The following is a 17,751-nucleotide window of genomic DNA, read 5'->3' on the forward strand; positions in this document are numbered from 1 at the left end:
CTCTGACTTGTCAATTAGAAAACTAGAAGACTGAAAAAGGAACATGGATTTGTTTAAATAAAATAATATTGCAGCATGAAAGATAGAGGAGAAAAGTTTAATGGATGCATTAATATTTTATATGTCTTAGAATACAGTCTAAGAAGCTGATGGATATCATGAGACATAGACAATGGTAACTGCTTTCACTGAATAAAATGTGATGAATGGAGATGGATAATTTACCCACTTTTCCCGTGATTACAGGGGGAATCACGTTTATTTCCCCTTTCTATTTCTCATAAATTTGTAAAAATATTTTATCTTAACAAAAGTTCACATCATGCATCATGCATGTTCAAAAAGAAAAAAAACCAACACCCTTGCTCTAAAGTTTTGCTCCCATTAAAAATCCAAACTCACTAGTAAGGTGTTCATATTAAGAGAGCACTATGTGAACAACAAAGGATTTTACTATCTCAAAGAACTTCAGCCACTTCTCTCTGGTTGTATAAATGTCTAAACAATAAATCATATTTTACATCCAGTATAACAAGTCTAAAGTCTGTTCTGTTCATTACTTCTCAGCAGTCCTAAGATTAAGCCCTATATACTTTCCCCTTACTGAATTTTATGACCTGAATACTATTTTGTGTGTGTGTGTGTGTGCTTAATCATTTCACATAGCACTATATGTGGACATTTTAGCTGAGAAAAAGGGACAGAAGAAATGTTGGTTTTCTCCATGACTACCACACATTCACTATTTAAAGGCTAGCATTCGAGAGAAAAATAAAATGGACAAAGATGTTCCCTTTTCAGTGCGAGGGAGTGGTCCCTCTGCTACGTGTGGCCCTGGGATTCTCAGCAGCATCTCTGGGGGGCTTTGAGCCACAGCCCTGCCAAGGTGCATAGGCATTTTGTGTTATCAGTTTTCTCTTCACAGGACAGTGGATCTGCCTGCCACAGGGCTGGCACAAGGACCACAAGAGGGAGGTAGTCATCATAAAATAAATGCTAGGAGCTTGCCTCTGGTACTCCACATAGAAGGAAAATTCTGCTTGAATAATTAAGGCTTCCTGGATGTGAATACTGATAAAAATAGATAAAGAACGTGGTTTTGGCATGACTTTAACACTCCAGCTCAAACAGAAAAGGCTTTTCATGGAAGTCAACCAAAGAAAAATTCACTCTGGGTGCTTGTATTACAGCTCTATTTAGTGGAGCAGAATGATCATGGCTGTATTTAGTAGGTAATAATGAAACATCATAAACAAAGTCAGGATGCAAGTCCAAGATTAAGTGGCAGCTTTAACAAGGTCCAGCTTGCTGGGAGCTTTTTGAAGTGTCCCTCGCTCACTTACAAAGCCAGAAAACAACAGAAGCAACTCTGACAGCTGCGAGAGTGTCTGGTTTAGAAGGTGGTTTTATGTCTGGATGACACCAGACTGGGATTCAGCTTTCATGTACTAACTAGGTCTGCTGGTTGCTGGAGCCCTAATCATTCTGCACAAACTGTCTCACCCTAATGAGCTGCACAAATAATAATTCTTCACAAATCAGATCCACACCATCAGCTTCATGGATAGACGAGGCTGGTTTATTGAGGTAAACAGAAAAAGTCAGCAGAATCCACGCTGGGTCTCACTAGACATGTTTAATATGCAATCCAGAATCTGAAGGGAAGAAATCAAATGCTGTTTCTGTGGATGTGTGGATGGTATGGAGTATTTTCAATAACTAAAATGCTAAAGGAGCACCCAGCAGCCAAGTTAGATGGCTAAATCTGATTTACCCTACTCTGAATGGACTGTAATCACCATGGACCCTTACAGTCTTTATAAGGGAAAATTAGAAACTTTTGATTTTCCTTTCTTTTAAGAGGAAGAAGAGGTTTGGATTGCTTGTAAAATTAAATTACATAGAAAAATACCTTTCAGCATTATAGATTTTCTTCCTTGAAGATATAACAATTATTTTTTTCACTTCTGTAAATTAAGATTGGCCATTCATTAACTAATTACCACGATTATTGCAGTTCTTCTAAGTATTATTAATTAGGTGAGTGGTACATTTAGAATTCAACATCTCATTTAGGAGAGTTTTGTTTAGCATACCTAATGCTCTGAAAGCCCTGAGCATGCTCTACATGACATAGGACTTAAAGAGGAGTGCAGGGGAATCTTTTGGGGATTGGAGCTGTCTATGGCTGGGAGTTACACAGAACAGCAACTCAGGAGCAAAAGAGAGACAGGGAGTGTGGAGATGCATACATCAACTTCTTTCTGCAGCAGAGAACTCAGGATTATTGGAGCTCAGCTGATGCAAATTTATGTGTTGTTTTGCAGTGATGACTGGTTTTTATGTGCAACCCCTTAATGTGTCTACATATATGTGCTGATGCTGTGAGAGCAAGCCACCAGAGTCCTTCCTACCCTTTTAATTTATTTCCTGTAATTACATGTAGGTAGTCATTCTGCATCTCTGTTTGATCTTGCATGGATTATATACATTAAACCAAAGTAACTTCTTCATCTGAGACTCAAGCTGTAATCTCTCTGGGCAATAAATATCTTTTATATTGCTCTTGTATGAAAGGTGAGGAGGTGGTCCTTGTTACTCAGCTGTGAGCCTAGAAGTGACTACAATCCAATTAGCAGCCAAGATAATAACAGTATCCAGTAAACTAATGCTGTGCCTCTAAATTGGTTCTTTTGCCATTGTTTTTCTTAAGGAATTCTAATCCTATAAATTTCTTGATTGCCTGTAGCTCTGATTATAAAAGCAACTTTCCCCACCTACAGAGTAAGAAATAGATGGCTGAAAATCAAATGTTATTTGCATTGCAAAGGCATCTCTCTGGTCCCCACCATTTCTCTTTCCAGCATTCTCCTGTCAGGAGCTACACACACACACCCCTATCAGCTGTTTCTCTTTGTGCAAGAGAAGACAGAGAAGTTTATAAAACTATGTACCTACTCAGACAAAGATCTTCACAGAAACCTGTTGGAACAGCTTCTCAAAGCTCAATGCCTGCTCCATATGCTGCTGCTCTGCACACTGGAGTCAAATATATCACTGCCAGCCTCAGTCCTGGGTTAACTGTGACATGGGTGAGAGGCCACAGTTGTTGGTGAAGGAGGATAATGAGAGAAATAAAGTTAAGGAGGCAGGAACAACTGACACTGCATGAAAATGAACCAGCTTTGCAACACAGGGAAACAGGTTTCTGGAGGGGAGTGGGTGAGAAGTGTGGGGTATGTGGCTTTCCCTGGCATGGTGGTTGTTCTTCCCATGATGATGCCACCTTATCACCAAGGTGGCACTGAAGTTAACTGGCCAGAATCCTTGACCTGCTCAAAGTAAAGAATCACTGCAATGTGGGATCAAGGTTGCTTTAGCCTGCAGATGAAGCTTTTGGCAAATAGGGGATTTAACTGGAACCAAAAGGTTAGCTGTATTTGCCAAAGAGAGAAATCCTGCTTCTTTTTGAGGATACACACACAAAACACAATGAGGTTTTGTTAAAATAAATAGACAACTACTGCTCTGGAGAGGCTGGATGTGAACAAGCAACAGCAGTGTTAAGCCATTTCAAAGCAGAGTGAATATGATTATCACACCTATTTTTTTCTAATTTAGGTTCATTTGAAATCCAGGCTCCCCTCTTTTACTAATTTGTTATGACAGTATTAATTAATGGTATTGCTCTACAGCAGTAAGAATGCCATTTAGACTAAGACAGGTTAGAAGGACAACAAGATCAGAAAAAGAATTGCAAGTTGGTCAGATGCAGCTGGGGGCCACCCTGATCTCCTGAACTGAGCACACTGCACTTGGAAAGCCTGGGAGTGTGTGGATGAATTTCTACCAGAGCAGACTCATTAGGGTTGGTTAGGTCAGCTCCCTCTGATGCTGCCTCCTGTATTGGAATGTAAGAACATGAGCTTCCAAAGTGGGAAGAAACAATTGCCAGATTTCCATGAAAGCTTATTATTGAAGAAATTGCATTTCATTTGATGGAGAATATGAGTTCAGACAAGCTATGCCAGGAAACAAGGAGTAATATTTAGTGACTTATCCAAGGTACAGCGAAGAGTTGAAATTTCCATTCTCCTGATTGTCTTTATGTCTGCCATGGCTTCAGTAGCTCTACAGGCTCCTATCTTAGCTACTCCAATCAACATTGTATGCCCAGTCTCTATCAATCGTATTTATCTTGCACTTCAGTGCCTAGCACAGATCAAACATCTGGTTGAAGAAGAACTGTCAGGCTGATGGGAAAATCTTGTGACCATTTCAGGGGAATCTTGGATTATCTCAGCTACCTTCTCTTCATCCTATACATGGGCAAGTGCATATGTCTCCCAGCCACTATTGTACCTGCATGAGACTCACAGAAGTGGACTGATGCACTGCTGATGGCTGTAAAGAAGGCATGATCTCAATTATCTTGGTTTTAAATTAAGAGATTAAATGGTTTTTTCTGGTGTAAATTGTAATATGTCCTTGTTTACCTTTTGTGTGTAATTTTGCAGTTAGCTCAACCACATTGTGCAGCAGTCACAGGAAAGAAAGTCAGAGTCACAGCAATGTTCTTTTCAGAAAACATTGGTATTGTAAAGTGCTCAGAATTTCATGATGTGTTTTCAGTAAGTGTTTTCATGGTGAGAGGCAGCTGAAGAATCAAGCTGGATTGCAGATGACCCAGGGAGTTTATCTATTTCTGGCTTTGCTATTCTTGTACCCCTTGGTTTCACCTGAATCAGAAGAGATCAAGGTGACAGGGTTTTACATCCGTGTTGTGCATTTCCTGGTGGTTCAGGAAGCCTCCTGTGTAGACAGCACCTCTCAGGACAAACTGGACAATACAGAATCACAGAGTCACAGAATCATTAAGGTTGGAAAAGATTTACAAAGTTCTCAAGTCCAACCTTTGATTGACCATCACAATGCCAACTAAACCACATTACTAAGTGCCACGTCCAATTGTTTCTTGAACACTTCCAGGGTTGGTGACTCTACCACCTCCCTCAGCAACTCATTCCAATGCTTAATCACCCTCCCAGGGAAGGAATTCTTCCTGATGTCCAACTGGAACCACTGTGGCACAGCTTGAGACCATGTCCTCTTGTCCTGTCACTGGTTGCTTGGGAGAAGAGGCCAAGCCCTACCTGGCTACACCCTCCTTTAGGTAGTTTCTCTTATTGTTCCTCCTTGGTCATTCTGCATTGAATCTCCCTTAGTCAGCAGAAGAGTGTCTGTCTGTCCTCTGGCATACCCAAGGCCCAGGCTGAGGGACAGCAGGTCCCCTGGGAGCCCTGAGGAGCAAAGCAGAAATGCCCAGCTCATAAGGACATCTGATTTGTTTTGAAACCTTCTTGTACACTGTGAAATACAAAATTTCAGGACAACTGGACTACAGGTGTTGTAGGACTTTCGGCTATTTCCTGCTTCCAGTCAGGCTGGAAAAGGCAAATTGTGGCCTCCTAAAGCCACTGATAATAGCAAGGCAAACAGGAGCAGAGACATGCAAAATTGGAATACCCTCTGAAAGGACAAACACAGAGAAAAACACACTCCTGGATTCTACAAAATACTCAAAATATGCTGAAACTCTTACAGCTGATCTTGTTTGTCTGTTCTCACTACCAACGAGTTAGCTGTTTGATATTCTAACAAATACAATGAAGTACATAAAAAGAGTGAATGGTTGCATGGGACAATAGTTGCTCCTTATTCTGTGAAGAAACTAATCCCTCCTAATATTTCAAATTCTGCTCCTAAGCTATTTGGGTTTCCTGCTTTTAAACACTTATGGACATAAATCAAGACTTTTAAATAGTAATAGTTTTGAAAACTTGGCTTGAAGCATATCTTTGAAAATGTGGTCCCCCAGAAGATCAGGGGGACAAGAAGGAGCTAAAACAACACTTGGAGCAGCTGGCTCTGACCACAGCTATTGAGAGCTGCACTCTCCCCAGTATAGTTACACCACTTCAGCTGACCAGAGACCAGATGGGCTGACTGAGATAGTGAGCAAAGGCAGTCACTCGATGAGGTACTGCATAACACAGTGAGAACAGGAAAAGATGCTTCTGGATTTAATGCTTAAGCTGAAGTCAGTGGAAATAAGTCTGTTGGTTTCTGTGGAATTTGAATTATGATTTAGAGAGTAACATAAACTCAGGTTTTGTGTCACAGTTGCTATATGTGTTGATGACAGCAGCTTGTAAGGAGGTCAGCAGAAATCAGTGTTAAGGCTTATCTCTCAATTAATGTGCTGAATGCTGGCATTAAAAGTAATCTTTCAGTTGGACAATACATAACCACTCAAGAAATACTGATGGAGAAAGTTCAGTGACACCTTTTCACTGACATTTATACTTTCAGAGCAGTGAAGAGAAGAAGATAAGGAGGGCAGCAATCTACAGAAAGGAGAAAAGGCCATAGAAAAGGGAACATACACTGGAGAATATGTCACTTAATGAACAGTTGGAGACTGAAGTAAAATGTGATATTCAGGCAAAAGGTGAGTGTGAAGCCAAGAAACCAGGGAACATTTCAGAGAGCTCAGGAACTGAAGCAAAGATCCTTGTGGCATATTTTAGAACATGACAAACCAGAGGTCAAAAAATACATGGTATTTACCTGCTGACCCACCCAGCAAAGTTCACTGGGGGCAGCAAAGCAACAACCAAAATGGGATTACTTATAGCCAGAATTCATTTGGGTAGGAAACACTAGACGTATCTCATTTAAAACTGTGTGTACTTTGAAGGAGCACTGGAAAGGTGAAACTGTCGTGTTGGCTGAGGTTTCCAAAATGCCTGCAAAGCACTCTGTTAGAAGATCACTGTTATTATTGAACTGTGCTATTATCCCACTGGTTCATGGAGTTTGCAGCCTGGAATTAAAAGAAAGTGGAGGATTATGGTGTATTTTAGAATTTCTCACATTTAACATGTTTTCTTTTTGGAAACATAGAAAGGAAACTTCTAGGTCACCAACTATAATCCTGGGTTCTGCAGGCAGTCATGCTACCTAGAGGATTAATCTCCTATCAAACTCCTTGAACATATAATGACCATTTTTACTAATGTTAATGAGAATTGCTACTCATAATTTGCATTTACACACTAGTTAAGGATCTTGAAGTGTTCTTTTATATAATATGCTCATTTTTATTACAGGCATATTGAATTTAAATGACTTGCCTAGGGTCTCACAGCAAGCCAACAGCAGAATGACTCTTAGTGCTCCTAGTGCTTTGCATTAAATCCTGGACATTAACAGCTCCCTTCATAAAGGGAGCTTTGCAGCTGTAGATCACCTCCTGGTGCTGATGAATCAAACCTTTTCTGGCAGTGCAAACAAATCCATAAATTACTTGAACCCATGTAATGCTTCCCAGGGTCTGCAAATCCTGTCTTCCTGAGAACTTAGAAAGTTGACACAAGTCTGAGTAATGCTTAGATGGCCTTTGGTGTATGACCAACTACAAAATTTTCATGTGCTAAGTAGGCACATCAGATCTGTATTTTCTATGTGAATACAGCAGTAATCTCTACATTCATTCCAGGAAAGTTTCAAAACTTTCAGTATACCTTGTACTGTTGGAGGCATATGTGAAAACAAAAACAAAACAAAAACACCCAAGCCCTGAAATCAAACCAACTAAACAAAAAAACGACCCCCAATAGTATGACTATAATAAACAAAATTTCTTAACTTTTCCAGTGGCAGAATTTCTCTGACACAGGCGCATTCCTTATCACTGATATCTCCTCTGAATAGCATGGTCCTCATGAAAAATTAAGTCTAAAAGGAGGAAATGGAGCACCCCTTTATATATGGGCTCCTATCTGTTAAGAAAGATGCAGTTCCATAGAACTACCTGAGTTTTCTATCTGCCACTATTATTGTCGTCTCTAGCAAAGTGAAATGTTGGTATTTCCCCTTATATTTTGCCATCTCCTCTATGCCTCCCATGGAATCAGTTTCAAATGGTATCCAATGATTTCAGGATACTATTTCCAAGCTTTTGCCTGTGGGTTTTTGTCCTGGGTTACAATATAAAGATGTATTCAATTTCCATCCTCAAGAGCTGTTGAAACCAGGAGGGGCATTGTTTTTCCTTATGTCCTGTTAATGGACCCATCAATGTCTTGCTGTATGACTCAGAGATAGCTCCCTCCAGGAGCTATTTCTGTTTAATGGGCAGTCAAGGACCCACCACATGACTCAGAATGATATCAGCCCATTGTGAGATGCTCTGCCCAGGGGGAAGGAGCTGAGCATCCCACCTGGATATAATCTGGGTTTTGTGATAGAGCAGTCAGTCTTTCAGCTGGATTTCCAGAGGAACAGCCGTCTTTTCCACTGGATCTTCAGAGGAAGACTACAGCCTTTCTACAGGATCACTGCTCCAACAAAACCACATTTGCCACTCCAGGACTGCAGCCAGCAATCCAACTGGACTGCTACCAACACCCAGACCAAGAGGGTGTCAGGTTGTATTCTGATTTTGTCAGTGGTTTTTCTTTTGTATTATTGCATGTATTTTGGCTTTCCTTTTCCAAATAAATTGTATTTCTGACTTGGAGTCACTCACTGGTTTTGCTTTCAAACCAGAACAGTCCTTCTGTGGGAAAAGGGTTGTTTTGTGGCATGACACTTGCTGTAACATGAGAGGAACCATTGAGTAGACCAACAACAGCTACAGGCATACCAAAGCCATCCATCAAAAGAGTTCCTCTAATGTGGTGGCAGCTACCCAGGAGCTCTCACCTGTGGCAAATGGTGGCATTTACTCCTGCTGGGAATGTGGCTGGGCAGACGGATGTTAAAGAGGGCCTGCAGGGCCGCCTGCGCTGCTTGCCCCTTGGCCAGCTTCTTGCTGCGTCCTGAGCCTTCAAATGTTCTCCCGTCCACTCTGACGGCCATCACGAAGCTCTTGATGTGCTGCTTCTCCACGGTCTCCGAGAGGCAGACGTAGCGCAGGCCGGAGCGCAGCTCGTTGAGCAGCACCACCGGGTTCTTCTCGCTCTCGGCCTTGGCCGCGCGGTGCTTGCCCGCCTTGGCGGGGCCCACCAGGTCCAGCGTGTGGCACAGCAGGCGCCCGCGCCGGTACGTGGTGGAGAGCAGCTCGTTGTTGACGGGGTTGTAGACCGAGAAGTCCTGGCTGTGTGTGGAAGGTTCGAACTCCTTGAACAGAGTGTCCGGGAAGTCGGCCTGGTCGGAGGTGAAGTCCGTGGATGGGCTGATACAGTTTCCCATGGCGAGGTGGGCTTGGCAGGCGTTGGGGAACTGAACGAATGACTTCAGAGCGAGCTCTGCGGCACGCATTTTGGCTTTCTTTTTTGTGGGGCCTGTGCCTTCAAATGTAAGTCCATTTACTTCCACAGCAACAGCAAAGACTGGAGCATGCACCGGACCTGTCTGGGACACCATTTTATACTGTAATCCTGGTTTGAGTTCATGTAGCTGAACCAGAGCGTTCTTTGGCGTCACTGACCATGAAACCTTCTTCCAGATAAGCTGAAGTTTGCAGAAATGGCCATTATTGCCTTCCTCTAAGGGTCTTTTCCTCTTACTGCTAGTTGTTCCCCCTCTTGCCCTATCAGTAGATGCTATTGGATGATCCTCCAGGTTGCCAATGTTTCGATTTTCCTTTACTTCTGCACTGCTGGTACCTGTCAGTAAAGAAAGGAAACAACTCACATTACAACTGTCATCATCGTAGCTGACATTATGCCTAGGGCTGTCAGAATAGCCAAAAAAAAAAAAAAAGAAATAGTTGCTAAGCCCATTTTAGGAGTTTTCCCTAAATATCTGTATAATGGTTGGTTTATTATTTCTAGCACAGTTTTTTCACATGTTCTGAATGTTTACTTGTACCTAAAGGTCTGCTTCTATTAGTCATTAGCCTTCTGTTTTAAGAAAAGATTACATCATTCAAAGATGAAGCATAATGGATGCTATGTGACTTAAATGAACTGCTTGATAATTGCTAGTAAAATGTAAATAGTTTGCAAAATTCCCTTAGGATGACAATTGTTCTATAATCCATGTGGGTGAATGCTTATGAACACATTATTAGAAATCAGAAATGATTCACAAACAGAAAAATGGGCCAATGCATTGAATAATCTATTTGCAATGAATACATTGACTGTCTCTGCTCACACCATAGATTCTTGCATTGTCAACCTAATGAATCCAGACTAGGAAATGATCTGACAGACCTTCATAGCATTTGAAACAATTATTTGGTCTGGACTCAAATCCTAGTTTAGTTACTGAGTGCCTTTCTGTCAAACTCAATTGCAGATACTCTTAGTTTCTGCATCAGCACCAACTAATATTGCAAAAGTTGTAGATAAATCCCAATGAGACCAGGAGAAGCCAGAATATCATGATGGGAGCAATTACTGTTGTAAAGGATGATCTGTGTCAAAGAAAAGCAACAGGAGAGAGAGAGACTGCCAGGAGTGCCAGGAAGGGAATGAAATGCCAGAGGGGAGCTGTGGAGGGGGAGCACTCTGTTGTTAAACCAATGAATCCCTCCTGCCCTGGACCTGTGCAATGTGATGCAAGGCTGTGAGTGCTCTGTGCCACAGCAGAGGCATGGCTGAGCATGGAGAGTCTTCCCACTGGTGTCCTGAATGAGACACAAGATGTGCTGCTGGCTAAATAACCATCCTATAAAATTTCTGTAATTTCTGAAGAGTTTGTTTAATGTCTTGCATCTCTGACACATCCTCCAGTCCTCCTGTGAATTCCTTGGGACAGAGATAAATGGAGGAAGTAAATATGGTGTAACCAACCTTACAAGGCAACCCATGCCAGGAGTGATGCATCTGATCCCTTTCCAAGCAGAGCACTGTGCAGCTGCCTCCTTTACTCCAGACACTGCTGGGCATGGAGCCTTTCCCAGGTTTTGGATTGTTATTGTCAGACACTATCAGCCACCTGCACAGGCTGTGTCAGTCCCACGCAGAGAAGGTCTCTGTGGTCCTTAGGGGACAGAGTGGTTCTCCCACTTTCTGTAAGGGCATGGCCACGTTTGGTTTTCTCTCTAAGTTGGTAAGGATGTAAGGGTTGAGATGCTGGCTAAGCCTTGAGACACTCCTACTGGAGGACTGTGTCTGTGCTGTATCCCAGTGTTAGGCTGGGCCAACAGATGCACAGGAGCCTGTGGAGATCATGTGGAACCAGCCATCATGATTAAAAACTTCTTTTATATCCTGAAATGTTACACTTGTATTTAATATCAAAAGACTTTTTCCCATCAGAGCACTAAGTCTGCACCCATGAAAGTTGTTCTACAGAAAGAGGGCCACTGCTTAGACAGGAGTCATAATCATGGCAAAATGACATGTGTGGGGGCCATTTGCAGAACTGAATCTTTAGGCTCCCTCTCCTGAAAACCCTGCTCACACACTGAGCTCCCAGCCTGGGTCTGTGTCTCACCAGAGTTATCACCAAAGAACTCTCTTCTGCAGTGCTTTGCTGAAGCAGAACATGACAAATTAAGGTTTTAGTGACTAGTTAATTTTTACTTTCTGAAGCTAAGGGGACAGAATGAAGACAGCTGAGGAAGGAAAGTAAAGCAAAAGACTGACATAATAGAAAAAAAAAGTTTCATCATATAGTATTCAGCTATATAAAATATGACATCTTTAAACCAACCTCTCTGGAAATAAGACATCTAAAAGATCATGATAACTAAGGCACAAGGATAGTGTGCTGTTTTCTCATTGAGTTCACAACTCTATTTATAGACAATGATCTGAAGGGAAAGGAAATATCATCTTTAACTTTCCCTATCCAGCTTGGCAGTGTCTCTGGCCATTTTCTGTCATGACCCTTTGTCATATTTTCATCCCACTCAGAAGATATCTCTTTAGTTGTGTGTATTTTTTAATGTAGAGGAAAAATATTTTGACGCAGATATATTTTTTTAGCAGGAAACAGGTTTGGTTCTGTATTTCACACCTCCTCTCTCATCTTAACCTAATAGGTTTTTACAGAGCCAATTATGGTACATAATGATACTGTAGTCAAGAGGCATGAAAAGAAAGATAGCTCCTTCTTCACACAATATTCAGCTTTGAAAAGAATTTGTATTGATTATGCACCACTGAATAGGAAAACTCAAGAGGTTATTTGTGTTTATCATTCATATTGTCTTATTCCATCTGGTTTTTCTTTCATGGTCAGAGAACTGGATTTGTGACCATGAATGTGTGACCTTAACCACCCTCAATAAAACAAAGGTCAACTAAAACCACAAAATAAACATCACTTATTTGTCTTAAATTGTGTCTATAAAATTGTCTAGTCCATATTTTGGCCAACAGAGAGTTTGCCCTGATGAAGTGAAAAAAAGTGCAGAGATGCAAGTGTAAAACTTGCACAAAGGATGTGTGGACAAAGTCAGGCATGCATGATTATGATGTGCTTGTATTTATGGTGTGTTTTAGCCTTGTCAAAATGAAGAAAATCTGTGCAAGTATCCTTACAGCCAACCAGGTTTTAGAGCACCCTGTCCTGAAACACCAGGAAACAGCTCAGTTCTGCCCAGATCTCAGTGGGAGCTGCAGCAGCCAAGAGTCATCGTGGCCTGTAAAGCAGAGGCAGCCTAAACTCAGTGAGTGCCTCAGAAAGTCTGTGAGCCTGATGGACTTGTGTGATCCCTGGCAGCTGCCAGGAAATGTGAAATTACTTTATACTTTCAGGTATCTTTGAAATAGGAAGTCTTTGAAATGTGTCTTTTATGAGACCTCTGTGTAGCAGACATAAGATTACCTCTCTAATGGTGGCACATGTACTTCTATTGTGAAAATCAGACAAAGCAGGCAAATGACACCAAACTACACAAGATAAATACTGTAAGCAGCTGTAATAGAACAATCACAAGCAATTTTAGAAATGAAGAGCGCTAAAAGGAAAGGGGTAAGTCAGAGGATACACACAGGGAAAATGCAAAACTGTGGATCATTTTCAGTCTTGTTATTTCTCATAATGTCTTTGTTCTTGACTCTCCCAAATATATTCTTTACATTTGGGGAAAAAAAAAGATAATAAATTATGGCTCTCCCATGATGAAAGGTTGGAGAATAATAACATTGAAAGGGGATGGAGTTAAAAAAAAAAGAGGAAGGAAAATATAGTTTTTTGGCAACATTTTTAAATTTATTTAGTAAGTTTTCTAAAAAAATCCTGCAGCTCTGCACTGTAATATCTCTCCAGGTAACTTGATTAATTGATTTTTGCAGTTTCACAGGCAACAGGAGACACTGTGATCTTGTATTTGCTTCAGAAATTGAATGGGAGAAAGGAAAGCAGTTAGTGAAATACATTTATTTATGCACTACTCCTCAATGTTCTGACTGCTCTTTCATGTTTTTCTCCTTTTGGTCATTATGCACAGTAGAGTTAACCTAGAGAGTTTGCATCATCAAGAGCATTTCAGAACTATAATGCATCACTAATAATGACACTGACTATGTCTCTGGGTCTTAAGGGCTCTGCAGAACTAACCATCCGATCCTCCACGCTACATTTGAAGAGATAATATTGTTCCTGTTGAAGGTTATTCTGCTGCCAAGCCAACTCCTAGGGAGGATGGGAAAGGAGAGGTGGTAGGTGGCATCTTCCTTTTTGCTGGCATCTTTACTATTGAACACAATGGACACTACATTATTGAAAGGTTGTGATATTAAAAGTAAGAATTTGCTATATCTGTATTACAGCCAGCTACTGATTCAACTGATAGCTCTGAGACAGGCAGTTACTGTCTTTAGAAATGTTTAGTAAACATTCTTATGTAGAGTTTATTATTTTTGCTGTTCATCTATATCACATTGACTGCAGGTGTTAGAAGGATTGAGTTCCATAATTCCTGGAATACTTGAAAGCAAAAAATCTTGAATCAGGAGCAGTAGGAATGAGCCCAGCAGCCAGAGCCATGGTACCCCTGTCCAAGGCCAGCTCTGACATCAAATTCAATGTAGGGCAGCCTCCTCTTAAAAGCAAGATGGCATTTTCATACACTTATTGATTCCCCAACCAAGAGTTGGGAACATTTCTTCTGGGATTTTTAGGTTGATATTCTTGACTTTGGAATGATAAAATTGAAGTTAACAAGGGAAATCACTCTTTTCCCTCTCACAGGAAAACAAACTTACGTATTTTTAAATCTTCATGTAAAAAGTCTAGGTAAGTCATTACTTCTCTGTTGAACACTCCCTGAAATCTCCCTGGCAGCTCACAGGGTTCAGGTGGTTAAAACCAATTAGATTTTGTTGGTGTTTAACATCTCACTACAGAGAAAAGCATTACCAGTGAAAAATGTACAGGACTTTGCTTAAAGGGAAGATGAAAAGTTGAAAGGTGATTGCCATTGTCTTTAGCTCTTCCAGAATAAACATACTCCACTTTGTCCACCCAGCTATCTGAAATAACTGTGAAATCCATGTCTACTACAGATCTTACCAATGAGGGGAATTATTGAAATGATCTAATGATTTAACTTAAGTTGATACTCAAATTCTGGTGCTCTCTGCCCAAGTTAGCAAAGAATGGCATGTAGCATAAAATGTGGGCAGCCCATGGCAGAGGCAGACCAAAGGACATGCCTTCCTGAATCAGAGCCAGAACATTTTAGGCCTTGCAAAAATCCAAATGATAGCAATAGACACAGTTTTCAAAACAAAAATAAGGAAATAGTTTTGGTGAAGAATTGCTTGGAGCTCTGCCTCCTGAAATGAGATATTCAATTTTTTCTTAGAGACAGGGCAGTCTGTCTCACAGTGTGAGGCTGTATCTCACACTGGAAACAAAAGCTCTGGGACCTCATGCTGTCTGAAGAGGAATTTGACCAACATGCTCATCACTGAACATGCCTCAGAACATTGAATCTGAGTCTGAAATGTGTCCTTCAAGGCTTCTGCAGTGGTTGAAATCAGTGTGCTGGGGACCATCTGCAGACACTGGGGAGGTGTGTGCTGCCCTGAGCCTGTGCCTATGGCAGCATTCCATAATGAGACCCCCAGGAATCCTGTGCTCCTGCCAGAGGTGCAGCCTGGATTCAAAATGACCTGTGGCTGGTGATCATCTGCCTTGATCCCATGGCAAAGTGGGGATGACACATTTAAGATCAGGGACAGGCATAGGCTTGTAACATCGTCAAAGTCAGACAGGTTTAAGCAGTGAACAGGGAATGATTATTCACTGTTTCATGCAATCCCAGCACTAGAGACAGGAGGTTTGAAGCAATAAAAGGGTGCACTGTTTGACAGCACTCTACATCACTCCTTGTTCCTGGCTGCTGTTGAGATCAGAATTATCAGTGGGCTCTGGAGAGGACAAGACAGTTCTGTTGATGCCTAAGAAATATGATGATTCAGGTGCAAGCCCTAGCAGAGTAAATTTTTCCTAGGGGCTAGAAGGTTATACCAAGGGGAGGATCCCCATTTAAATGTCCTTTTTCTCAAAACATCATTTACAAGTGTTGAAGACCATGAACAGAGCTAGGCTTCCTATTTCTAATCTGCGATATTTCTTACATTCTTAGGTACAATTTCTTACATTCTTAGGCACTGCCTTCTGGGGATGAACAGGGTGGTCCTTTCCTTGCATGTTCAAGAATAAACCTTCATCAGAGACAGATGTTTACTTTACCCACAATTCCATTCCAAAGGTGCATAGTGCCTTTGATAGGTTTTTCTAGTATTAATTCATTGATCACAAACCACAAAAATCATGTCTGTATGCTAATAATCTCCTGTTGACAAAGCAGGTGCAGTTAAACTGCATGGCTCCCTTTGTAAAGAAGGCCTAAGGGAATGTGAAACAGGATTTGTATCCATTTCAGCTGGTGGAAATCTGCCCATTGATACAGCACAGTTGGGAAGCAGTGCTCCCACAGGATGCTCAGTGAGCAGAAAACTACAGGGATAAGCAACCCACTTTTCTACCTTGCCAGCATTCTCCTGGGCTCCTGTTAAACTGTTAACACAGGAGAAGAATTTTCCACTTGTTCAGAGCAAATCTCTGAAGCTCTTTAAAATATGGAATTACTCCAGAGGTACATGTGTGCTATAGGCTTTATTGGGATTTAGGCCACTATATTGCAAGTGAACACAGAAATAGGGATGAATTTAAATTAATTCATATTTAAAAAAAAATATTTAAAGATTCGAATAGTAACACCTAAAACATTTTCTGTGCACCAAGAAATAAATAGCTGCCTTTTCACTGGAGCATATGTTTGGCCAAAGGGAGAACTGGGTAGGATGACCCTGAAAACAGTGACATTTGCTGTTTCTCTTTCAGAAAACAGAGCTTACCGTGTCCATGTGAGCTGTTTTACAGCCCACGCAGGCACAAAGCTGTCTTGGTGTTGCAGCAGCAATAAGAAAATGGTGTTACAGTGTTTGGCTTGTACAAACTTCCTACATTACCCAAAAATAACTAAGTAGCACATTTGGGGACTATTACGCAGGAAGTGCCTGCACAAGCTCGTCGTGTGCATAATATGTTTCCTCTGTGTGTGTGTGTATACTTCTCACATGTCTTCCTGAAAATACAACCTTCCTGGGAGCCATTCTGAAGGATTTTCAGGGGTTTTTTTGCCTTTGCTAAGATCTGTAATTGCCTGCCTTTGCTGTGCAGCAGAATAGTGTGATGCCCATGTGATGCTCAGCAGCAGAAAATAGCAGGCTGTGCTTCCTCACTCCTCCAGCAGCTCTTCCCCTTGCTGGTGCACCATGACCAAACCAAGGCAGATCAACAACAACAAGGGAAAAACACCAAATTCCTCCCACCCAGTGGCTCTAATAGGGCAACATGGCAGCATGTGTCTGGCTGGCAAACAAACCAATCTGGTAGGTGATACTAAAACATTGCTCATTTGGTTCATAAAGCTTCCCTCTTTTTTTTTTAAAGCTTCAAGTTGTGTTTCAATAAGCAGGCAGGAAAACACGCAATAATTGCTTCTAGGTGACTAGGTGACAAATGGAAGGGCTTACTGAGGGCTATTAATTCCTAACTGCCACTCTTGGGCTTCCTGGTGTTTGGAAAACTTCTCAACTCCTTCAAACCCAGCAGGACTTTCCTCCAGCTGTACAGTCATGGGCTCAGACAGTTGGCTGAGGTGTAAGGGCCCAAGAGAATACTAATAAGCCAAGAGTGGTTAATTTTTATGTTATAACTGGTTTATTTATGCCTGATTAATCAATTCTCAATTTGATGGTTCTGTGCAGGGCTAGGAACTGGACCTGATGATCCTTGTGGCTGCCTTCCAGCTCCCTTCTGTGATTTCACATGAGGACTTGCCAATAATTGCAAAACCACCTCCTTTCCACAATTGCTTTTTATTTATGAACTTTATTGTTCATCTATAGAGAAAAGGGACTGCTTACTTAAATTGTCTTCATCCTCCATGGTGGTTGGGCCAGGACTCAGGTACTTGAAGGGTGCTATGAAGGTTGACAGTATGCTGAGTTTTTCTAGAAGAAAACAGAAGAAAAGATACACATAAAATAGATGCTCAGTCAATGCATTCACATGTACTTCACACTTTTTCTCAGGGCAAAACATCTTGGTAAGTCTGTTTGGTTTTAGGACCTGAAGGAATGGCCTGAAGTTGTGCCAGTGAAGGTTCAGGTTGGATATTAGAAAAAGGTTCTTCCCCCAGAGGGTATTTGGGCACTGACCCTGGGCAGTGGTCACAGCACCAGCCTGGCAGAGATCCAGAAGTGT

At 41.4% G+C, this 17,751-nt stretch overlaps 1 protein-coding gene across 1 annotated transcript in view; it reads right to left on the reverse strand.

Annotated features, from left to right (window-relative positions):
* Window positions 1-17,751, reverse strand: part of ADARB2 (adenosine deaminase RNA specific B2 (inactive)) — a 313,951-nt gene that overhangs the window by 98,757 nt on the left and 197,443 nt on the right. The window contains exons 2-3 of the mRNA XM_064703940.1: window positions 17,412-17,498; window positions 8,770-9,674 (exon numbers count right to left, since the gene is read on the reverse strand). Of these exons, the coding sequence (XP_064560010.1) occupies window positions 8,770-9,674; window positions 17,412-17,498 (992 nt within the window). The remainder of the gene's footprint in view (window positions 1-8,769; window positions 9,675-17,411; window positions 17,499-17,751) is intronic.

This window comes from Zonotrichia leucophrys, chromosome 2 (genome assembly GCF_028769735.1).
Source record: "Zonotrichia leucophrys gambelii isolate GWCS_2022_RI chromosome 2, RI_Zleu_2.0, whole genome shotgun sequence".
Classification (NCBI taxonomy): domain Eukaryota; kingdom Metazoa; phylum Chordata; class Aves; order Passeriformes; family Passerellidae; genus Zonotrichia; species Zonotrichia leucophrys.